The following is a 25,143-nucleotide window of genomic DNA, read 5'->3' as shown; positions in this document are numbered from 1 at the left end:
CAGCAAAAGTGGCCAGTGAGACTGAGGAACTGAGGTTTTATCTTAATTAATTTTAATTAAAGCTTACATAACAACATGTGGCTGGTGGCTCTCTTATTGGACAGCACAGTTTTCTAGACAATTAGCTTAAATTACAACCAGATTTTAAAATACCATCCTCTTTCCCCAGCACGCAGAAAGAGCTCTCAGTTTACTTAACTGGGATCTGCAGTTTCATCAGCCACGTCTTCTTAGGGGCAGTCAGAGCAGAGATTTGAGTGTTTTATAGCTGACTTCCCTCCCCCACCACCCCACATCCCAAATCCCAGCTTGGGTTGGGCTGCCCCTTTTCCTCACCTGTGGGATTTTGTATCTGAGGCAGGCTGCCGGGTTGGTGTCCTTTTCTGGAGAAGCCTTGGTCTTTATTACTAACCCCTCCCACTCACCATCCCCAAACCCCTCCCCTGCACACACACAGAAACGGAACCCCTTGATGCTCACAACTGCTGCCAGGAAAACAGAAACAGTTATGGTAGCTGCCAATCCCAGAGGAATATGGAAGTACAGCATCGATAAAAGCTGAAGTGAGGCCAAGTGGGACAGGCCGAATTTGGCCTCTTTCCAAGGTAGCTCTGAAACCAAACTGTAGGGCACTCAGTGAAGCTCCAAAAGGCCCAGGCACCCTACATACCCCAGGCTGCACATTGGTGAAGCAAATAATTTAACAAGTGTAATTTGCAAAAAACTAAAAACACATCCTCATAGAAAGTATCTTGACTGAAAGATTTATTTAGCTCCTCAGTGAGGATACCAGCAGGATGAGAAGTCTAGTTATAAGAGCACTGGAGGAAAAGAGGAAAGGAAAGCTGCAACAAGCTTTGTTAATTAGATACAAAACCGGTTACTGCCCTGGAGGATAATAAAACCATAACCCCTGAGGCTGTCTTTTCTACCAGACACAAATCACATGCATCCCTTACAGAACAAAAAATGGCTGTAACTTCAGAAAATCTGGGCCCTAAACTACAGTAAATAATAAGTCAAACAAAAGGGCATTCTTCTAGAGAAATAAATCATCCTTGGGTGGGTCTCTAGACAGCGTTCCTATATAACATGGAAAGGATACATAGCCATCTTTTTATCTCATTCCCAGTTTTGGGTGATTTAAACTCAATTGCACCCACAGAGTTAGGATATCCAGCTCAAAAAGTAGAAAGTGGAATTGTAGCACATTATTTGTATTTACAGTGAAAGATACTTACAGAGTCGTCATAATGATAACAATTCTGATCATATTTATTAGTCTTTCAATGTTTAGAGTCAACCTAATGATAGACAAAATATTTAATTACTATTGACAAAACAGAATGAAAAATCTATTAACTTTGTCAGTGCAAAGTAAGGGTACAGACAGATTTTGGAAAGGAGAGCTAGTTGGAGACACAGAGGAAAAACCAGAGGATTAATATTCTCGGTGAGAGGAAATGTTGATAGTTAGTTGACAGTGCATGAAATAGAGGCTTCTGTCTATTATTTAAAGCCAATCACAAAACCAAAAAGAATGTGATTCACATTTGGAAGGGAGAGGAGGGAAAGTAGGGAAATGAGTTAAATTGAGTTCCATTTCTGAGTTGTTATCCTAAGGAACCCATCAATATTCCTACGTGTACCTGGTGGATAATTAGTTCAGTTATTCACTGTCTTGCCATGAGTCCTGCTTTCTTCAAGCTCCAGTCCCTACTAGAATTGGACATTTAAAACAAAACAAAAAATGTGTTATATCACTTTATTGTCCACCAAATTACATCCAGATGTCTTGGTTTGATACTGCAGGCCCTCAGCATGTGGCCCCAGATGTCCTACCACCCTCACCCCTTTGCTTTCCCCCCACAGTCACATTGCAATGAGGAAGGTGGCAGATTGTATCCCTTGTGGGGTGAGGAGACCAAGGTGGGCAGTGGGTCCAGGGGACTGACCGAGAAGGCCTCAGAGAGCAAGCCCCCTTCGGTCTGCGTATTGGTGGGTGAGTCCATTAGCGGATCAAAGGACAGCTAAGATGAGGGGACAGTTCGAGCTCCTGCAAGGGCATGGGTGTGGGATGGGGGGCATGGCTTGTCTGTCTGGGGTAGGAGGGCAGGTGGTGAAGGCAGGAGCTGCAGCTGCAGAGATGAGCAGTGTCCCACCATAAATGCTTTACTTTCCAGCCCAAGCATTGGCACTAGATCCTGAAGGCTCTAGGAACCCTTCGATGGATATTTTTTAGCAGGAAAGAGTGAGGTCTGAATATGACTGGAAAGTGGGTCTGGCTGATTAGTTGTGTCTGGGAGGGTAGAGGAGGGATTGAATGGCTGGATAGACAGTCATTCAGACACATGGGAAATAAGAGGAAGGGTGGAGGATGGAAATGTATTAGAGGATTTTCTAACCTGGTGGATGTAGAAGGTGAGGGAGAGTAAGAAGTGTAAAACGAGGTTGGGATTTCCAGCCCAGGAAGCTGGGTGGGTTCTGATGCTGGCACAGAGAATGTCAGAGAAGGGGTAATTTATGGTGCTTATGTGGTTCTTCATGAAATGAACGGTCCTTATCATTGTATGTTCTGTTGTACCCCAGAAGCATTTTGCATATACAGAAATCACATAAGTTTTAGTTAAAAATAAACTGCACAAAAAGAGAATTGACAAACATAGTAAACTACCCAAGAGGATGAACAGATGGATGCATTTTCTTCCTTCCTCCATCCTCCACTCCCAGGGGTGCTGTTGGCATCCTGGCTGGAGTAGGCGTCGTGAGCAAGGGCATGGTATGAACAGAAGTCTGAGAAGTAGGCAGAAGCCTCATTGCGTACAGCAGCAGTTCTGAAAGTGTGGTCCCCAAACCAGCATCATCAGCATCACCTAGAACTTTATCAGAAATGCACATTCTCAGCCCATCTCATAGATGAATCAGAAACTCCGGGAATGGGCCCAGCAGTGTATGTTTTAACTAGTCCTCTAAGAGACTTGGATGCACATCTGAGTATGAGGCTCAGTGGTCACAGGACCGGGATGGGGAGCTTGGATTTCTTTCTGAGTGTTATGGGAAGCCATTTTCAACAGGGACTGACATGATCTGGTTTACGTTCTGGTGACAGTTACTTTGGTAGCTGTGCGGAGAATGGATTTGTAAGGGGCGGGGTGCAAAGCGCACACCAGAGGTACAGAGTACGGTTAGAGAACACCAGAAGTTTAATTTAAGGAAGGTGAGCTGGAATCTTAGCCCTTGCTTTTACTTGGTGTATCTCTACAGGCAACTTTCTTAATATCTCTGTGCTAGAAAAGGGGAGCTAGGAAGGTAGGTGGGTCTGAAGAGTATGTATTATATTTCACCTAAGGATCCTATGATTCTACACCCACCCGCCTTAAGTTACCTCTCTCTTCATCATCTTGTGACCTCTTCCTCATATGGTAAGAAAGGTGTGGCCAGAGCCTGAGCACTTAATCACGCTGAAACAATCCGGAGCTGCAAGAGCTAGTATCAGCCGGGGTTTTGCAAGAACGCCCAGGCCTGTTCCTTCCTCTAGACCCCCCATTGAAATAACAGTGCTAATAACATTATCTGTGCTCTCAGACCCCCAAAGTTTAGAGACCATTGTCATCCAAGCAGGAGGTGTTTAAGGAAAGGTCTGTATGGTTTGCAAAATTCTGGGAAGTAAGTGCACTTGAAGACAAAAGACTCTGATTTGAGCCTTGACCCTGACATTTACAAGTTATGACCTTGGGCAAGTCCTTTCACCTGCCTTAGTGAGCTTAGTGGGCTTCTAGGGGCAGAAAATTGTGGGATGGTAAATACATGGTGAAACTAATGGAACATCAGGGTTATTTTAAGTAAGGTTTGTACAGACACATCTTGGTGCTGACTTGCTTCTTCATGGCCACAAAACACCCTGGAGGGGGGCTATATGGAAGGCTTTATTTCTCAGAAGTTTCTGCTTTAATTAGATAAGGGAAGCTCTGACCAGGTTTCTTTCTGCATTTGTTGATTCTCAATTGCCTTCGGCTCAGAAAAATCCATACGCAAAGTGGCATATATTGGGATGGCACGTTCTAATTCCCTTCAGTGATTTAGGACAGCAACCATTTATGTAGTCTTTGAATCTGTGGGTCAGCCACCTGGGCTGGAATGGGCACACTCAAGTGTTTGCTGGTCCAACTGGGGGCTGGCTGATTTAGGATGGTCTTAGCAGGACCCTCTCATCTCCACCCCACCTGGTCTGTCATCCTCCTGCAAGCAGGTGGAGCTTGTTCTTTCCTGCACACAGCCGAGTTTCTGCTGCATGCTGTAGACCAAAGTAAGTGGGGACACTGGGAGGGGCTACAAAGTCACCTTGCGAGCAGCGAGATTCAGGGAGGGGTGAAGGAGTGTGTCCCTCTCTGCAGTCAACCACGGTTATTGTAGGTACTCTTTATGTAATCAATCATCTTGCATTGAAAAGGCACAGAACAGGGGTCAACACACTTTTTCTGTAAAGGACCAGATATTAAATATTTTAGGTTTTGCAAGCCATAGGGTCTCTGTCACAACTACTTAACTTTGTAGCATAAAAGCAGTCATAGAACATTCAACAATCCGTAAATGAATGAATGGGCTGTGTTCCAAGAAAATTTTATTTTCAAAAACAGGGCTGTGGTCTGCAGACACCTAGCTTAGAAGACGAATAATGATACATAGAAATGAATAACAAATTAGTTTGGATGGTGATGATGATACTTTCAGGTAATTACTTTTAGCTCAGTCATTTTCCCTTATGAATGTATTATTAAATTTTCAGTTTAGTCTTCCTCAATTTTGTTCCCTTTTCTCCATAACTGTATTGGCTTTTGCTGAATAATCAGTTACTCTTGTCTAAGATGCTCCAGTTTTGTTTACTTGTTTCTGCTTACTCTTCTCACTTTTATGTTTTTTCCCTCTCTGTGAGGTTTCTTTGGGTTTACATTTCTTCACAAAGGTAGAAGATAACTCTATTCCCTGGAGGAATAGGAGCATCTCACCCATGGAATGGTGTCTGAGTCAGTCTCATGGAAAACTCTAATACTTGAGATTCATGCTATTCAAGGGTGTAGGAAGGACTTATTTGTGGGAAGATAGACATGCATCCACTAGGAAGCTAGAGAAGGAAATCCGGGCGGGTGTTCAATTTACAAGGAGCTGGTGAAAACAAAATGAAGCAATACAACACAAAAAGAAAGTGTATAAATAATGAGTAAATCAAATATAAGGACCTAGCTGAGGAGCTACTTAGGTCTCTGGAGTATGACTGCTATGCTAAAGAATTTGGTTAAAATTCAGTGGCTAAAATGACAGTGCTTGTTTATTTTTTGTTTTTAACTTTTGTTTTTAATTGAAATGTAGTTGATTTACAGTATAATGTTAGTTTCAGGTGGACAGTGCTAGTTTTTTATTGCTTTTTTCTACCTGAGTGTAAATAGGAAAATGTACAATATCTGTTCCTTCAAATCTTGTCTATAGCTGCAGGGGAGCAGAAGGTCAGTGGCTGTGGTCAGGCATTCTTTAATTAGGGTTGATGAGTGCAGCCTTGTGGATCTCCAGCCTGATGGCGATGGGGCCCAGAGAACATCCTGGCTGCATTCTGTTTGGGATTACACTCTGTTCATGCATGTGGCCTGGCCATTGAATTAATGGAGTTCATTCAAGTGTGAACAAATGAACAGTCAAATGAAATATACAGCATATTTTAAAGTGAATCATTTTGAAGTTCCTTCTCAAGTAAGAAAATGGCATTTCTTTAAACTCAGTTTCATGTGAATGAATTCCCTGCTTCTAAAAATGATGATAAATGTTTTCGTTGTTACTGGTTTTGGTTCTTTTTAGGGACGATGCTTTTCAGTCCTTATGTTCTCAGAGAAACAGCAGCAAGTGGTCTTGAAAAGCAGGGTTTTAGTTTCCTGCCCAGAAATTGAACCTGAGTAGCCTGGATGTAAACCAGGAATTCTAGCCACTAGTCCACCAGGGGCTAAAGGCTAAAAGCAAAGAGGCCCTGGCTGTTGCCCCATTTGAAAACAAGAATGTTTCAAGGAGGCAAAAACTGTAAAATCAGGTACAAAATTTATTATTATTAGCACAGCACAACCTGTGGGAGAGCACACAGGGAGACTGTTTATGTAAGGCAGAAGCAAGGCAGAGATGCGCACCCAAAGAGAAAGGGTGTGGGCGTCCTCACTAATGAGGAGTGCAGTAAGGAGGAGGTTAAATCATTTATATAGGGCAGTTTTTCCAGGTCGTTGTATACCTTGGGCCAATTATCTCGTTTCTTTTCCACACCTCACCTGTCCTAGGACCCTCTCCAACATGCATGCGTGTGTTTTTGCCAAGATGGATTCCAGCACAGAGGCCTGTGGGAGGTTTGAGATCACCTATTATGGGGTGGTGCCCCCTCCTTTTGGCCCCGGAGGAGCCTTTCTACACATGTGCAGTCCAGGGAGTTCTCCTTGACCTCAGGAGTGGTCATCTTATCTCTTTATTCCAGCAGAGCTCAGCTCCTGCCATTAACTTTGTCCTTGGCGTGTCTAAGGAAAACAAAGCTCTAATTTTACTTCACTTGGTAAATACCAGCTGTCCAGCCAGGGCCCACCTACCTCCTACCTCACTTGCAGTAGAAATATCTGCCATTGTGAACCCTCACCAGGTGCTCTACAAATGGTATCATTGTGTAAATGCTCTACAGACATGATTTCATTCAAGCCTCCTAAGAACCCTGTTGTTAGGTGGGTCTTTGTAGCCTCATTTTACAGATTACAAAATCAAGGCTTAACATGGTTAAACACCTCATCTGAGGTAACATAACCGTTCACAGGCTGAGCTGAAAGATGCCATGCTAGCTAGCCTGCAGCGGTTCTCAAAGTGTGATCCTTGCAGCAGCCTTAGCTGCACATGCAGAACTTGTTAGAAGTGCCAAAAACAGGCTCCACCCCAGACCTACTGAATTGGGAATGGAAACTGCAGGTGGACTCCAACAGTCTGTGTTTTAAGAGCCCTCTGGGTGGGTGATCCTGATGCAGCTCGAATTTAAGAACCACTAGGCATAGGGCAAGGGAAGGAGTTTTAGACTTCCTTAGAAGGAAAAATAAATAAATAAATAAATCCATTTAGAGTCCTTTACAACTAATCTCCCCAAACAGGCAATTCAGATAAACAGGGGAAGACTGTTCACTAAAAGAGACTTTTCTTTTTTCCAGAGGAGTTGAACCTATTAGATTTTATTGAGCTCTTCTAGGTGCCAGGCACAGTGCTAAGCACTTGATGTCAATCATCTCTTTAAACCCACAGATGGTTGCGAGGATTAAATGAGATTGTTTTCCACGTTATACAGGTGGGGAAAGAGAAGCTTAAATCAGTTAAGAAATTGCCTACGACCCAACATGTATTCATGGACAGAGCCAGTCTCCAGAACTGATGTCTTGTTGAAGAGAACATACAGGAATCACAGCTATCAGTACGATGACTTGACATCTTGGAACGGCTGCCATTTGCAAATGATGGGGTTCGGAATATGCCACCCCCAAATATGGCACCTTTAGTATATTGTGTATTTTAAGGTGAAGGAGTTTGAGAAAACAATAGAAGCAGGAAGGTCACTCTGACCTTCCCATCTACTCCCCTCCTCTCCTCTGAAACAGGTCATAAAACCCACATGTGAGAGGTATGCTTCCTACTCCTGGATGAAAGGGGGGTCCTTATCTTCTGAAGAAAAAGGGGCTCTGAGAAGAATCTGAACAAACAGGGCTTCCGAAGCCCCCCCCTCCCAGTTTATTACACTTACCTCATAATCCTTGACTCTCATATTTCTCCACAACTGTCTACTTTTCCGCAAACCCAGCACAAAAATACTCAAGCTTAACTGTTTCTTCTAGTCCTCATTTTCTTATAAGGGCTCCCAGGTCACCTAATATTAAATACATTTATATGCTCTTCTCCTGCTGATCTGTTTTGTCAGTTTAATTTTCAGACCCAGCCAGGGACCCTAAGTAGGTCAAGGAAATCTTATTCCTTCCCTACACAAAGAAACATATTTTGGGGAACTATGTATGATTGAAAAAAAAAACCAAGCTACCTATTGAAAAAACACTTTCTGAAGTTCCTTAATGAAGGCTGTTTAACTCTTTTAGTCACCGATTTGCTTTATCTATTTAAGACCATAATTATTATATTACTACAGCAGGGAGTTCTTAATTGGATTCTGCTAAAGAAATGAGGATGGGCAAAAAAATTATTTTTCATTTATTTGCCCCTAAGGGCAAATAACTGCCTCATAAGCAACCCTAAAAACACTAATACCTCTACCTTAGAATCAGTGAAAATCAGCATTTAAGGATAAAAAAGTACTAAGCAGGACTTTTTTAGTCTTTACATTTTGGGGGGAGAAGACCCCACACAACTAGATAAAATGTACTATATGAAAGGAATATAATATTTCCTTTCTTTACTTTTTTTTTTTTACATTTCCTTTTTTTAATGAAATCTTTTATTTACTTTTAATTTTTATTTACCTACTTATAACAATTTTTATTGAAGTATAATTGATTTACAATGTGATGAACTTATTTTTTTAATTTAATTTTTATTTTCTATTGGAGTATAGTTGATTTACAATGCTGTGTTAGTTTCAGCTGTGCAGCTAAGTGACTCAGTTATACATAGACTTATTTCCATTCTTTTTCAGATTCTTTTCCCATATAGGTTATTACAGAATATTGAATAGAGTTCCCTATTCTATTACATTTCCTTTCAATCAATAGAAATAGACATAAAATATCCTCAGCAGGGAAACCTGTCTTTAATACTGAATATTGATTCTGATAAATTAATAAGAAACACATGGTTTTTAAACTGCTTATTCTTAAAACCATAAATAGTAGACAATTGCTCTGAAATCCTGCCTCATCAAAACATTTAATGAAGTGGATAGGCTGAGCCAGAATAGCTTCCCAGGAATGTAAGCCAACATACCCTTTCTACTGAAGAGTCACCCTGAGGACACTTTTGCTGCTGCCTCCAGTGCTCTCCTACTGTGGACTGTCTTCTTCCAAGTACCTAAAAGGGCAGATGATTCTCTCAACTTTGGTGAGATGCAAAAAGGAGCCTAGTTTTTGGATGCTCAGCAGAGCCAAGTTGCCAGGATATTGTTTGCAAATAAAGGATTTGTACTAAGTGGTATTTAGGGTAAAATCTTTGCCAGAGAACTCTTTCTTGAAGAGTTTGAAGTACACATAGTTGGTTAAGGGCATGGGTTTGGAGTTAAAGAGAAATAGCTTCAACTTGGGCTTTGCTGCTCAAGAGATCTAACCATGAGCCAGTCTTAAGCCCACTAGGCACTAAGCCACAGCTTCCTTGTCAGGAAAATGGGGGTGATAATACCTACCTCACAGAGACATGTTGAGGAATAGGTAAGATGGATCTTTTTACAGTGTAAGTTGGAATATATGCCTCTTCCACTTTAAACCTTCAGTGGCTTCCTACCTCATTCCAAATAATTTCCAGGGTCCTACTTGTCCCCTTACAAATCCCTTACAAAACCCATCACTTCATTGTCCCATTGATGTTCCCTGGAAGTATTAGACACAAACCTCAGGGCTTTTGCACTTGCAGCTTCTGCTCTGACTGCTCTTCTCCATGTATCATCAGTTCTCCTGGTTTACTTCCTCACTTCTTTCTGGTTTTCCTCAGTCACCTCATCTAAAGAGGCCTTCATCATCATCTTACTTAAAAAACGCATGTGCCCGTGCACACACACACACACACACACACACACACACACACACCCTTACCCTTTAGATTCTTTTATCTTCGCATTTATCAATTCCTGATATATTATTTATTTGCTTGTTGTTCATTGTCAAAGTCACACATAGAATATAAACCGAGAGACAGATACATTGTTTTTGTTTACTGCTATGTCCCCAGCAGGGAATTCATTCATCACCTCACAGATATTTAATAAGCATCTCTGATGATCCAGCAATTCCTTGGTTACATATCTGGGACTCAAATTGATTGTTATTTAAATGGTTCCTAATTTGTAAAGACTTTTAAGGGTCCTAAGAAACTGGAACTGGAGCTCCTTTAGGGTGATCTGGAGAAGGGTTAGCACGAGATCCCATCTGTGGCAGCCGTGGAGCTGTGCCATTTACATCTCCCTCCAAGACAAAACTCACTAGGAGTGTAGTCAGTGGGACGGCCTCCGCTGCAGCATCCTCACCCCTGCGATGTTCAGCCGAGGCTCCCAGCCAATGAGTGACATGGCAGAGACTGGAGCCGGCCCTTTCCTGCCCCAGGTGAGGCTCCTCTGGTAGGTGGTTGTTGCTCTGGGGCTCCCATGCACCTGGCGGAGACGTTCTCACAGCTGCCCTGCAGTCTGAGACCCTTCCTACCTGCTCATCCTTCCTCCCTCCTCTGCTTTCACAGTCATCAGTCCTGCCAATGTGGTTTGAAGGCTCTCCCTGCCTACTCCTGTTTCTTCTCCCCTTTCTCTTTCATATGCATTTCCTGTAATCAATCAATCAATTCCCCGTAATCAATCAAGTTCATCTTGGTGTCTGTTCCTAGATGACCCAACTCATGCAACAGCCCTTCTCTCAGGGTAGAAGAGTCATGTACTAAACTTTTGGACTGCAATTTTCTGAAGCCAAGTCTGTGCTCAGAATTCTCTAGGTTGGTAGCCGTGGTCCTCCATGTGCGTGTGCCAGTGATTTCTGCACCTCCTTTAGATACAATAAAAAGTGATAGAACCAGGATTGGTCCTTAAAGCCAGTGGGGACTGTGTATATTTGAAGCCTAAACATAAGCTATTTCAGAAGATAAAAGTGGAAAGGGAGCGACAAAAAAATGCATTTTTACAAGCTGGACTATTTAAGTGGGTAATGCCGATATTCAAAGGGAAATTCCGTGAAAGTTATTTGAGATTCCTTTCCTTTCAGTGACTCTATTCAACACGGACTGTCATCTCCATTTGGCCATAGTTCAAAATGTTATTTCTTTGATCAGCCTCTTCAGTTGTATGTCTTCTGTGTTGCTATATGTATAATCCCTGGCTCATTGTAATTTATTATTCTGGAACTGAATGTGTTTTTATTAGAAGTGGTTTACTGAAAAGAAGGATTTACTAGCTTATGATCCTGTTTCAAGCACTTACGCAAAGCACATCTTCTGATGTTCTTAGAATTTTTTGGAGGGGGAGGATGTTAAAGAAAACATTATTCATGACACTTGTTAAAAATAAGACAGACTGTGTCCAGGAGACTACTACAATGGGGGTTTTGCAGGAGGGGAGAGAAGTTGAACTCAACTTTGAATACAATAAGGAGAAAAAGATTTATAGCCAAGGAGCAGGTTGGGGGGTGGGTCAGTGGATGGAGAATTACTAAGAGGAAACATCAAGGGTAAGGAGAGATTTGGGCTAAACCACCCTAATAGGATTCTTGCTGAAGGCAAGCCAGGGTGATCAGACATCACCTGGGAGATGGTGGAGGTTGAAGAACCAGATCAGATACTAAGGGTGATCAGATACTGAGGGTGGAGGATTCTAGCTAAATCAACTTATTAGCAGGATTCTTGCTAACACTGGGCAATGCAAAGGCAGACACAGAAGTCCAAAAGTCAAGGCCTATTTGGGAATAAAATTCAGAGGAGCCTGACTAAAGTTGGCTCAAGGAGAGAATCTTTGGGGTGGGATGTGTGTGTCGCGGTGGTGGTGACATATGTTTTTAATGTTTGTTGTACATGTTTGTTATGAAAAACATTTCTTTTCCTCCCTGGCTCTGAGTAAGCTGGTCTTCTTTCATTTTTCTCATTTTAGTTGCTACAGCAACTGTTTTGACTAACATGACAGTTTTCCTGCCCAAGAAAGTTACTTTCTTGAGTGACCACCCACTCCATCGAAAGGCATGTTTTGTTGACTTTCTTCTTCTTTTTGCACTCTGAGAGGTAATTGCCGAATATCTTAGGAATAATTTCTTCAAGTGTTGTCTGGCAAGAATCAGGGAGCCTGTCTCAGTGCCCTGCTACAAGACAAGAGCCCTCGCAGAATCTAAGTGTTCATACTTGGCCTCAAAATGCCCACAACAGAGATGCTTCTGGGAGAGGGAAGGACAAAGAGAGACAGATACAGAGTTTGACATCTCAAACTGGCAGACCTTAAAAGTTAAGACCCAAAGATTCAACATCTCTATCTGGAAGTAAAAGAGAAAATGGAGATTCCTAAATATTGAGGACCATAAAGTGAGCAGACAGAAATACAGAGTTTGACTCTTTCAGGTGGATCATTTGAGCAATTCCTTCTTCTTCCCAAATTCAGATCCTAATCGAGCTGATCAGCTTCTCACAGAGCCAAGGATATGTCAGAGCCCTTGTTAATAACAAACACCATCAGGCCCAGTTTCAGTTTCTTTTTATTTTGCGGTACGCGGGCCTCTCACTGTTGTGGCCTCTCCCATTGCGGAGCACAGGCTCCGGACGTGCAGGCTCAGCGGCCATGGCTCACGGGCCCAGCCGCTCCAGGGCATGTGGGATCTTCCCGGACCGGGGCACGAACCCGTGTCCCCTGCGTCGGCAGGCGGACTCTCAACCACTGCGCCACCAGGGAAGCCCCCAATTTTTTTTTAAAAGATGACATAAGTCAGAAAAGGTGCTGTTCCTTCCTCTTGCTTGTTTTCAGCAGCCTTCGTCGACTCTCCCGAGCCAGGTCACTTTGAAAGTTGATGATGTTCTTCATTTCTGAGGTCAGAATAAAATGAAATGAATGGATTAAATCCTTCTACTTGTTATCAGAGTAAGCGTTCGCTGTATTTCACGATCATTGCTGAAATCAGCTCTCTAAATGCTCACGGTTGGCTACTGAGAAGGAGACCTTTTCATTTCTGCTTCTGTGGAATTGAGAACCCAAGATAGATAGTAGGTCCAGCACCTGTAAAACTTGCTTAACAATCTCTTGATTGCCCCTCACTATCTGAGAGCGAAATCAAGGAGGTGCAAGGCAGGGGCTCCCAACCCAGGGATGGTCTCCTCTGGTCACTACTCCCCGACACGCCCTTGAAGAAGGAAGGACTAAAACTTCCTTCTGATGGCTTGCCCTCTGTGCCAGATGTGGACTGAGGCTGGCTGGGGCACAGAAGAAAGCCTGACCTCTCTGTGCAGAAACCACACTTTAGCGAGTCTAGCTCCACGGTAATTTACAAGCTCTGGGTTATCCTCACGTGTAGACCTCCCGATCTGCATTCTGGATCAATGGAAATAAGTGCGCACAGTACCACTGCTCATCATGAAGACCCACGTGACAGAGATGCTCTCTCCACCATGATGTACTGATAGATATAATTCTGCCACATATTGTCTGTGTCCTCTTGGGAGACTTGCTAACCTCAGAGAAAATCTGTAAGGTAGGGGAGGTGGCATTTACCACATTTGGTTCATGGATGATTCATCATAAACAATATTAGCAACATGAGTCATAGTCACTGTCACTGTGTTCTTATATTGATAATCAGTAATAATGTAATGGGTGCAGGTTATGCATCAAGGCCTGCAGTGCCCACAGGTGGCCTGTAAGATGTGTTATTGTTCATGCTGCCATCCCTGCTTTTGGAGATGAAGAGACAAAGCTCATATAAGCCTGTAAGCGTCCAGCCACATTTGGATCAGGTCTGTTGGACCCTAAAACCAATGTAACATGCCCAGTAGTTTCAGGTGTTCATGAAATGGGCTTCGTGCTTATTTACACATGTTTCTTCCACATCCCAAAGTCAGCTGTAGTATAGAAGTAGGTGCCACTAGATAAAATGGATTAGGGATTTAAGTTGAAGACAGAAAAAAAAAAGGGAAAGTACATCAAATTAGGGGTAAAATTAACAGGCAGCCACTCTATGGGCAGCAAAAATGTCCCATAAAATTGAAAGAAGTGAGCTGCAGATTTGCTACTTTTGATCATGGTGGCCAGAGTAATGCAGGAAAGAAAAACAGTTATAGGATTCAAACTGTCTGTCAGATTACAAGGAACGCAACAGATTAGGAAAAATAACTTTTCTTTATACCAGGATCCAAGAAAAGAATTCTGATAGCTTTCTACAACAACCGGTAATAAATACAGTCTGTACAGTTCATGGAGTTCACAAGAGAATCCTTAAAAATGATGTAACTAGAACTGAAACATTTCCAAAGCCCTTCTGATCTGAGTGATGGTTACTGGCCTTCAGTGACAAGGAGAACAGCAAAGCCTCCTTCAGATGTGATGCTGAGCAGTTCCCTGGGCCCACTCCCTGACAATGTCTCTTTCTCACTTACAGGTCTCAAAGCAGGTGTGATGCAAATGCCTGCTTCGGTGTAGCCATCAATCTCAGCTCTGCCCCACCAGCTACATGACACAGGGCAAGACACTTAATTTCCATACCTCAATGGCCTCCTCCTCTGTAAAATGGGAATAATAATAGTACCTCCCTCACGGGAAGTTGGGCGGTTAATAAGTTAATGTGTACAAAGCTCAGACCATTGCCTGGTGCTTAGTTAGCATTGTTTTGATGGTAGTGGTTTATAATGTTATTTATATTTGGTTAGACCCTTCGTGGCCTTTCTCTAACTCAGACTTCACTTGTCCCTCTTCAGCCTTAACAAAGCCCTTTCTCTTCCTCCAGTGTTGATCAAACCATGTTTACCCAAAGGTGGAGCCTCCAAGGCAGTGTTCATTCACTGACAACCCAAACACCCACTGATTTTAGGCAGAGTGGGACCTGCTCGGCAAGGTTGACAGGGTAGCACAGACACAGGCTTTGGAATCAGAGAAACCAGTTTGAATCCCAGGTCTGTTATTTATCCACTGTAGCTTTAAAGAATTGACTCTCCTTCAAACATTTTTCCCCTTATTTCTAAATACTGCATGTCTGATAAGGTAACCACTAATCATACCTGGCTGTTTAAACGAAAATGAAAAGTTCAGGGCCCCTGTCACACTAGCTACATTTCAAGGGCTTCATAGCCCCACATAACCTTCATGGCCTCCACGTCGGGCTGTGTTCATCTGGCACGTTTGCATCATCACAGAAGATCTGTTGAAGAGTGTTGGATAGTAGCCCTGAATTACACAGTAGTTTTCTCCTATTACCAGTTATTCGGCATTGACCTCATCCCAGGCACTTGGGCTTTCTCAACTTTGAGAGCCATGTGAAGTTGGTATCAGTTTTCTCAAGTTACAGGTGAGAAAAGTGAAGCTTGGAGAGATGAAATGGCACCAGTGCAAGATTCTCTGGCAGATGCCTGGTGCGGAGGCTGACAGTCAAACCCAGGAAGGATAAGCTACAAGGTCTGGGCCCCAGTGTACCTCCTAGGGGTTCACTTTCTCAGAAATCAGGAGTCTCATGATGGAATGTGGAAGTCCTCAGTCATTTCACTCCTTCTATATTCTAATCTGCCCATCCCATCACAAGCACAAAAGAGGCCCAGAACAGCTAATGTTTAATTGAAATAATGTGAAGTTAACATGTTTATTAACCAGCCCCAAATCACTATCCCTTCCCAGTAGTGAGACTTGACTATTCCCTGTTTGATGATGCAGACCCCACAGTAGAAAAATATAGTCATTCACAGTTAACTTAAGTAGTAATGGTGGGTGAGAGAGCAGGAGAGGGAAAGGTAAGAAATAACCACAAATCACAGTTAAAATAAAATCAACCACCTGTTATTGCCTGTTATCTAGAAATCCCACTCAAATACTTGCCTCCTATTTAGAGTATTTGGCCTGCTGAGATCTCTACCACTCCTTATGCAAAGAAATGGTATGAAATGTCGTTTAACCAAATCACTTATAAAATTGAAATAAAGGAAAAATATTTTTAATCTAAATCATTTTAAAAGTAACTTGAATCTTTGAAAGATAAATTGTGATATTGAATGATGTTGAAATAGCAAGTGTTAGGGGAAAAATACACTAAAAGATAATGCTGAGACCACAGCTTTTAAATATACTCTATCCTTGATGAAATGGGGGCAGCGTCTCTGGAAGCCCCTAGGGGCAAAAACCCCTCAGAACAGGGATCCTTGAGGCAGGAACAGCTTCTAACTGTAGTGATTCCAGCAAAAGTGATGCTTCTTGTTTCTTCCAAACAGAATGCCCTCCGATTACCAGCTTGTCCGCTTTCACAGGAGTTCCTGTTCCTTTCACACTGTCTCTCCCAATGGCCAAAGGAAAGAGCTGGTTTGGGCTGGATGTGTTAACTACTCCTTGAGCTCTAAAGCGTGACTAATGAGTTTTAACCAAGTCCTATGAGAATTGAAATTTTGAGCCCCCTGGAAGAAGTTACATTATGGTTTGCATCCTTACCAGAGGATCCCACTACCATCTGTTAATTGCAAACAAACAGATTTGTGAAGGAGCAAGGGCCCAGCTTCCTTTGACATCTCCCCTGCCACGCTCAAGTCTGGAGGAAGATTTTCCTGACAAGGGAACTGGGGATATTATAGCCTCAGTGTGGTCACGAGGCCACAGTCCAAGTTCTGGTCAGTAGGTACCTGTGTGAAATTTAAAACTGCTATTAGGGGAAAAGAATAGAGAATGTGTGGGAGGTGCAGAGAAATCTAAATAGGTTGGGTTTCAGGTCCTTTCAGCTGATTGTCACATACCCCTCAGATCTGTTCTCTGATTTTCATGGGTAGTTTGAATCCACTTGGTCTGAGAATTTTCTGGTCACAGTCGACAAGTTTATCGTGGGCCTTGTTGGAAACCTTGTCATTAGCATCTGTCACAGCTCCTTACAGGTCTCACTGGAGAATTTCTGTTCTGGCAGCTGATTCTCCTAACATCTGATGTTTTTTATCTATGAACTAAACGGACACCTGGTAAATGATATTTTTTCCCCTTTTGCTTTTGTTGCTAGGGAGCCCAGTGCCAAATAGGCACCTAATTCTCATTGTGTAGGACCTTTTAACAAGTATTTCTAAAAGCTCTTTTACTCTGTCCTTATTTTGCAAATTTGCCTTTTCTTCTCCTTCCTTAGAGTTCTTATCCCATTTTGCAAAGGATCTCTTTGCAGGGGCCACACCCAACCTCTAAGATGAGCTTGTATGACTTAGAAAAAGGTGCTGCTTCCTCTAGGCAGACAGCCTCAGGGTGGTGCCCTGGTATTTGTATGTCTGTCCGTGGCAGCCCTCCAGGGACTGACCCTGATGGGCTCTGGGCCTGGTGCAGCCCCCTCAACTTGAGTAGCTTCTTGTTTATGTTTTATATATTGGCCTACTGTGATATATTTCATTTGGAAAAAGAATTCTTTTCTTATTTTTTTAAGACCATGAATTTAGTTTCGGTGTGCCTTTGATGTGCTAGGTGCTTGGAACACAAACGTCAACAAGAAAGTTTCAAGGACTCTGCCCTCACAGAGGTTATATTCTGATGTGGGAGCCAGGCAATAAATCAATAAATAGTGAAATAATTGCAGACTGTGTTTTGTTGCAAGCAAGGAAATAATCAGGATACTGTAATAGAAAATAAAAATAGAAAATAAAGTATTAAGGAGGTAAGGGAAAACCTCTCTGAAGAGGGGATAATTAAGACAAGACCTGTAGGATGAAGTGGAGCTAAGGACAGTAGGAAGAGTCTTCTGGGCAGGCGGAACAGCAAGTGCAAAAACCCTGAGGCTAGAAGAATTTAAGAAGTTCAAGGAAAAGAGTCCTGATGGTTGTAATGAACAAGAGGGAACACAAAGGCAGAAAGTGGTGTGAGATCCGGTCTCTAGGACCCAGATTAATGCAGGACCTTTTAGGCCATGCTAGGAGTTGGGATTTTATCCTAAATATGATGGAGAACTATTAAATGACTTTAGTGAACTGATTAAAAGTTTGGAGAATCAATATGGCTGCTGTGGAAAGAAAGAGTAGAAGCGGGAAGATCAGTCCATGGGAGATGCTAGGAGTTGGGATTTTATCCTAAATATGCTAGACATTGGGATTTTATCCTAAATATGATGGGGATCTACTAAATGATTTTAATGAACTTATTAAAACTTTGGAGAATCAACATGGCTGCTGTGGAAAGAAAGAGTAGAAGTGGGAAGATCAGTCCATGGGAGAGATGATGATGCTTTGGACCAAGGTGGTGGTAGTGGAGATGGAGCAAAATGGATATATATGAAAAATGCTATGAAAATGAAATCAAGAATAGAAAGTCAAGGATGACTCTTAGGGGAATTCCCTGGTGGTCCAGTGGTTAGGACTCTGTGCTCTCACTGCCGAGGACCAAGGCTCAATCCCTGGTTAGGGAACTAAGATCCTGCCAGCCGAGCAGTGTGGCCAAAAAGAAAAAAAGAAAAAAAAAGGATGACTCTCAGTTTCAGTAAATGGATAGATACTAGTGACATTTATTGAGCCCAGAATGTCTTGTGATGGAGAGACTTAGAGAGATAAGGGTGAGGAGTAAAGAATTCAGCTATGGATATGTTAGTTTTGAGACATCTGTGTGGAGATGTCAAGTAGAGAGTTAGATGTCTGAATTGGGAACTCAGAGAAGACTGGGCTGCTGTTATAAATTTGGGAGTCATCAAGAAACAGATGGTATTAAAGCCCTGGGGTTAAAGGAGGTCTAGGAACGTAGTGGAAATGAGAATTCCCAGAGCCAATTCCTGTGGAACATGTAGAAGTTGGGTGTAGAAGGAAAAGAACTTAAAGGAACAGAACACAGTCAGAATATCAACATTCCAGAGTTTCCAAAAGGAGGGAATAGTCAGCCACTCAGAGATCAAATCAAAGGAGAAAAGGAGTGCGCGCACTGCATTTGGCAGCATGAACGTAAGTCATGGTGGACCTCGCAGAGAAATGTTAGCAAGTGATAGAAACAGAGGGCAGATGGAATTGGTCAGAGATGGTAGGGAAGGGAGATAGTAGAGACAATGGCTAGAGAAAGACTCTTCAAGATATTATGCCCTGAAAGGGGATGAGAGACATGAGGGAGTAAATGAAGGAGGAAGTGTTGATGGCTAGAACACATTTGTGTGCTGATCAGAATGATCTAATAGAGAAAAAAATTGAGTATTGGGTGGTGATAAACAGAAGACTGAAATCCTTGTGTAGGTGAAAGAGGATGGAACCTGGAAGAAGATTGAATCTGGAGCAGAAATGGGGGTATTGACCTTTGATGGGAGAAAGTGTGCTTTATTAGGAGTAAAGATGGAGAAAGTTCGCATCTGAAGAGTTTCCTTTAATCAGTGAAGCCCAGTAATTGGCTGGGAGTAAAGGGGTATGAGAAGAAGCAATGAGATAGGCCTTTCAAAGAGTGGGGAACCTTTTAAGAAAGAATTACAAGGTTGAAAGTCATGTTGACTATCCTTTTGAAGCTGATAATCTTGAATTTAAATCAAAGCCAGACAGTCCAGTTTTGTGGTTTTCTTTCATCAAGTTCAGCAATAAAAAAATGGACAGGGTGGACTTAGTTTTTTGGCCAAAAAAACAGAAAATGAGACATAGGAGTTGAGGGTGTCTGTGAGGGAGTGATTGTAATATTGGACCATGGAAATAAGCTAGACAAGGATGGAAGTAAAAGGAGGAGAAGTCTGGTGGTTAGTGAGAGATTGGCAGGGTTAATGAAGAGGAAGTTGCAAGAAGTCAAATTAATACAGAAGAGTGAGGACTGTAGAGCTAGGGGCTAAAAAACATCAGATGGAAGGGTCCAAGAGTCGGATGTTTAGGAATCCAAATTTCCAGATGGCGATGGTAACGTCTGAGGGTACTAAGTAATTGAGAGAGGAAGAAAGAAAAAACTCCTTGCAGTTAAGAAGGCCAAGGAACTGAAAGTTCCACATCAAAATAAGCTGGAAAATCATTCTTATTTATCATGTATATTTCCTGGATCATCTCAAATCCTTATTTGGAATTGGATAGGGTGCACATAAGTAAATAATAATGAGAGTAGCTGATTCATTGTGGATCTACTCTGTAAATACCACTTTAGGTCATACTTCTGAACACTGAAATTGTTTATTACCATTAGGATATTACTTGGGAAGTATTCTAAAATGTGTTCATTCTCATAGTTTAATTAATTGATTATTCACATTTCTCAGTCAGTAATGATATAAGACATTTTCGTTCAAGTTCAATACCTTTTTGTATGACGTACAACAGCTTTCTTATCTAGCCTTATTGATGGGTCTAGTCTCATCCCCTACCATCCCCTTAAGATGTTCTAACCACACCAGCTCCTCAGAAGTCCCCACTGGCAGGTCAAGCCTACATGCCTGCCATGCTGCTTCACCTGGATAACTTCTGCTCATCCTCTAAGACCCATCTGAAATGTCAACTTCTGGGTCAAGCCTTTTCTAAAAAGTTGAACCATCTAAAAGTGTATTTTTGTGGGTCAAAGACATCACATACTAGCAATTTCATGTTGTTCGTAATTTGCTACCAGAAATATAAACCTGAGCTACACGTGAGGGATGGTAGCTACCACTTGCTGAACTGTAACTATGTGATTCACATCCGTGGTAAAGGTACTTTAAATTTATCATCTCATTTCATTCCCTAAAAGGTAGGTATAAATACTTCCTTTTGTTAGATAAGGATTCTAAGACTTAAAAAGGGTCTTTGCAAGAGAAGGTAAATAATAAGTGGCAGAACTGGGTTTTGATTCCAAAAGCAAAGGTCACATTATGCCCCTTCCTTCGTCTCACTCATCTCTGTGACTACAGTGCTAAGCACGAGCCTGGTACAGAGTTGAAATACCTATGATAATTCTTCACCTGTTCGAAAACTACCCAAACGAATTTAAAAGTTGGCTTTGTTCCTGATACTCTAAATTCTGACACGTTAAGGTGGCCAAGTCTCTTGACATTGGGTTTACCTTGATGAATGGTGCTGCTTCCTTGGAATTTGGAAAGATATGTTTTGGTGGGTGAAACTGAGAGTCTGACCTAGTTAAAATCTTGAATCCAGTAATTGCTCTTTGTTTGAAGTCACACCCTGCTCCTGTTTGCCAGGCAGGTTCTCTATAGCAGTGTTGTAATTATCTAGGAGGACAAGTTCTTTAGATCACGAGAAGAACAAGTGGATTTGTTGACACGTGGGTGCCAAGTCTTGATGTAATGCAAACAGAGGGCAGAAGGTATCTGGATTCATTCCCTGAATACCCTTTTGCTTTCATTGACATAGAACTTCCCTGGCGTTGTTAAGAAAAGTGTTGCTTTCTTGCTAAAATAAAGACCAGGAATCCTTTGGCAAATACAACTTAGCTGCTCTGGGTTCCCTGCATTTGGCTAACATTCCATCTTGATTTGAATTTTGATTCTGTAGTTTTCAACAGAGTTCCTGATGTCCACAGCAGTGGTTCTCAGACTTTAGTGAGCATTAGACTCACCTGGAGGGCTTTTTGGAACACAGATTTTTGGTTCCCACCCCAGAGATTCTGATTCAGTCTGTCTGGCCTGGAGCCCTAGATTCTGCCAATTCAATCAGTCTCCCAGGTGAGGTTGAAACTGCTGGTCCAAGGATTACACTTTGAGTAGCTTAAAATCTTGCTTAAGTTCTGGTTTATGGGACACCAAGTGAGGTTGAATATAAAAGCAAAAACTCAGGAATTATCTGAATGCTGAATTGTATAGGCAAAAAAAAAAAAAAAATCAGTGACTTAAAAAAATGATCTCCTGATTTCTGACATTTTGTTAGAGACCAGCAACAATTCCTCTTGTGTGGAGGGATACCAGTTGGCTGGAACTTGGGAGTCCTTCTTCTTTCCAGGAGCTCTTTTCCAAGATCTTAGAGCAAATTTCTCCTCTGTGACTTTCAGAACATTAGTGTGTTTTGTTCTTAAAACTACCCTAAAAGAAGATGCTGTATAAAATTGATCAGTCTTTCAATGCAAAAATGAATGCAAGAAATTTTCAAGATGAAAACATTACATAATATAATAAGAAATGTGGTCATTAGATTCAGGATGCATTTTTCTTTTGTTTAGAGACTAAAAGATATTTGCATTTTTATTAGATTCAAAATGGTGTGAGTCATGCAGATCAACACATTTCTTTTTCACAGGAATCCTTTGTGTTTGAACCCAACTGCCTCTTCAAAGTGGATGAATTTGGCTTCTTTCTGACCTGGAGAAGTGAAGGCAAGGTATGGCTCAGAAAGAGCAAGCTGTTCCTTCTTGCTCTCAGGGTGAAGGCATTTCATTTTTCAACAAGTGATGGAGTGCCTCTTGAGGGCATGGACCCTACGCTTATTCATTCGTTCAAGATTTTAAAAATGTATGCTAGGAGTTGGGGATACATTGATGGTCAAGGATGTGATCCTCATAGATTCCAGCCTAGGATCAGAGTCACGCATCCAAAAAAAAGAAAAAAGTTACAAGTCACTGAGAATTGTGTAAGAGAAGTTCAAGTTGTTACAAGAGCTTTAACAGGCAAGTCTGATTTAAGTCTTGGGAGTTAGAAATGTTTCCCAGAAGAGAGATGTTCAAGCTGAAGTCTCAGGGGTTCATTTAAGGGCATTTTCATCTGGTTATACCCCAGAACTTAACACATGGCACAATGACACATTTCAGGAACCTTTGGGTAAAATTTACAAAAAGTAGAATCAGAGTTATATAAAAGCTAGCATAGTCCCACTTACTATTTCATGTACACACATATATTTAATAATATATATACAGTATTAATGTTATTATGTGTATAAAAGTAACATTTTATAAACATTTTATAAATAATTATTCAAAGTTGCATTCATACATATATTTGAAATGGAATGTTTGGGGCCTTGACTTTCTGTCTGTTGGAAATTATTATTATTATTATTTGTTTTTAATCCTGCTTCTGCCTTACTCTAGTCAGCATTGCCTTCATCATCACAGACATTTGTCACCTTGTCTGTGCCATAGGTCTGGCAGAATTTAGGCTCACTGCTATGCTAAATTCTCTCTTTGCAGGAAGGACAAGTTCTAGAATGTTCTCTCATCAACAGTGTTCGACTGGGAGCCACACCAAAGGTACCTGTGATTGGTGTTTGCTGGTCTTCTAAACACAGAATGTTGTTTAACCCGTTACTGCCCCTCAATCATCAGCTGGGAATGAAGAACAGGCACAGTTTAGAAATCTCATCATTAGCTCACCTTGAAGGCTCAGTTTGCCTCTGAGAGAAAAAAGAAGGAAAGAGCGCATAAATCAGCCTTCTTCACAGTGATTGCTTTGTTTGAATAAGAAGCTGTTTGCATAGTGGTGCTAGGAATTTAAAAGATGTTTTTTCCTAGAATATTCTAGCACAGTATTTATCCCCTTTTCCATAATAGCCCTGCAAGTTTTTAAATGTTCAAAACGAAATTATGTTCCTCACTTTGTTTTTGTTTTTTATTCTTTAGTGACCCTCTTTTATGTTAGTTACAATCGCTGTGTAACCCTGTTGGCATTTCCCCCTGAGTTCTTGTGGAGGACAAAACCACTATTTTTTTTTGCTAATTAGGGTAAACTTACACAGTTTTCATTCCAGATGAGGATGCCAGGGCTCCTAGAGGTGCACACACTCACTCTTTGTGTCCAGACTATTTGAAAGACTTAATCTCATTTTTGAGTAACTTGTGGTTGCTGGTTGTGGCAATGCCCTGCATATTTGCCTGAATCCTCAGTGACTGTTCTCTGTGAGAGATCCCTTTGACCTTTGTGGACGCAAGCAGGTCCCAGTCAGAGCTTTTCTGTCCTGTTGCCATAGTCCGAGTCCTCCGATAACTACAACGAGAAATCGAAAGAAAGACCCTCCCTCCCAGTCTTCTAAACCGATAATTTTATGATACTTTTCTTACCAAATGAGTCTCAGTCATGTATAATGTTAAAGATTTTACCTCCAGGAGTTTTAGAATAACGCCAGATATCTGGGCATTTTTAGATAGAGAAAAAAAAAAATTTGCCCTAATATATGTTTTTTACATCAAACATAGTTTCCTTTTACCATCTTTCTGCCATGCTCTGTGATCTAATGTCTTTTTTCCTATTTGTCTACCTCAATAGGATCCCAAAATTTTGGCTGCTCTTGAAGCTATTGGAAAGTCAGAAAATGACCTGGAAGGGCGGGTAGTTTGTGTCTGCAGTGGTACAGATCTGGTGAACATCAGTTTCACATACATGGTGGCTGAAAATTCAGAAGTAACTAAGGTATCCTCTGTGAAACAGCCTCCTTCCCTTCCCCCCCCATATGTACATATGTGGTGCACATAATTTTTCATGTATAATTGTAATAGATATTTTAAATTGTAAAATAATTTAATTTAAATTTTAAAAAATGATTCCATTGCCTTGCTGGAATGTTGGTCTAGAAAATTCAGCAAGCACAATACCCTTTTAGCCCGTCCCTCACGTATGCCAAGAGCCCGAACACCTACTGTGTTATGTTGTAGGAGCCTCTCACACTGGAATGTACACAGGAATCACCTGGGATTTTGTAAAAACGCAGATTCGGATTCAGTAGGTCTGAGGTGAGGACAAATCCTCCCTTTCTAACAAGCTCCCAGTTGATGCTGATGTTGCTGGTCTGAGAACCACACTTTGAGTAGCAGCACTGCCCAGTAGAAAAATAATGCAAGCCACAGATGTAGTTTAAATCTTCCCAGTAGCCACAGGTTGAATTAATTTCAGTATTTTAGATTCCACATATAAGCGATATCATATGATATTTGTCTCTCTCTGTCTGGTTTACTTCACTTTGTATGATAATCTCTAGGTTCATCCATGTTGCTGCAACTGTCATGATTTCATTCTTTTTATGGCTGAGTAGTATTCCATTGTATATATCTACCACATCTTCTTTATCAATTCATCTGTCGATGGACAGTTAGATTGTTTCCATGTCTTGGCTGTTGTAAACAGTGCTGCTATGAGCATAGGGGTGCATGTATCTTTTCGAATTCCAATATATCATATTTTAACCCAATAGGTCATTTTAACATGAAATCAATATAAAATCAGTTAATATATTTTACATTCTTCTGTTTATACAAAGCCTTTAAAATCTGATGTGTATTTTTAATTCAGATGGGCCACATTTCAGTGGCTGCATATGGCTAATGGCTACCCTGTTGGACAGTGCAGGTCTACGTGATTAAGATATCTACCCCCCCGCCATAAGCTATTAAAGTATTGGGTTATAATCCATCATAATACTGTAACC

General features: G+C 41.5%; 1 protein-coding gene across 4 annotated transcripts in view; it reads left to right on the top strand.

The window, feature by feature from the left end:
- Nucleotides 1–25,143, top strand: part of PLCB4 (phospholipase C beta 4) — a 156,388-nt gene that overhangs the window by 5,726 nt on the left and 125,519 nt on the right. For all 4 annotated transcript variants that reach the window (XM_065893070.1, XM_065893069.1, XM_065893068.1 and 1 more), the window contains exons 2-4: nucleotides 22,027–22,107; nucleotides 22,916–22,975; nucleotides 23,988–24,131. In XM_065893070.1, the coding sequence (XP_065749142.1) occupies nucleotides 22,027–22,107; nucleotides 22,916–22,975; nucleotides 23,988–24,131 (285 nt within the window). The remainder of the gene's footprint in view (nucleotides 1–22,026; nucleotides 22,108–22,915; nucleotides 22,976–23,987; nucleotides 24,132–25,143) is intronic.

This window comes from Phocoena phocoena, chromosome 15, assembly GCF_963924675.1.
Source record: "Phocoena phocoena chromosome 15, mPhoPho1.1, whole genome shotgun sequence".
Taxonomy (NCBI): Eukaryota; Metazoa; Chordata; class Mammalia; order Artiodactyla; family Phocoenidae; genus Phocoena; species Phocoena phocoena.
The sequence above is the reverse complement of the archived record's forward strand: the minus strand, read 5'-3'. Positions and strand labels throughout refer to the sequence as shown.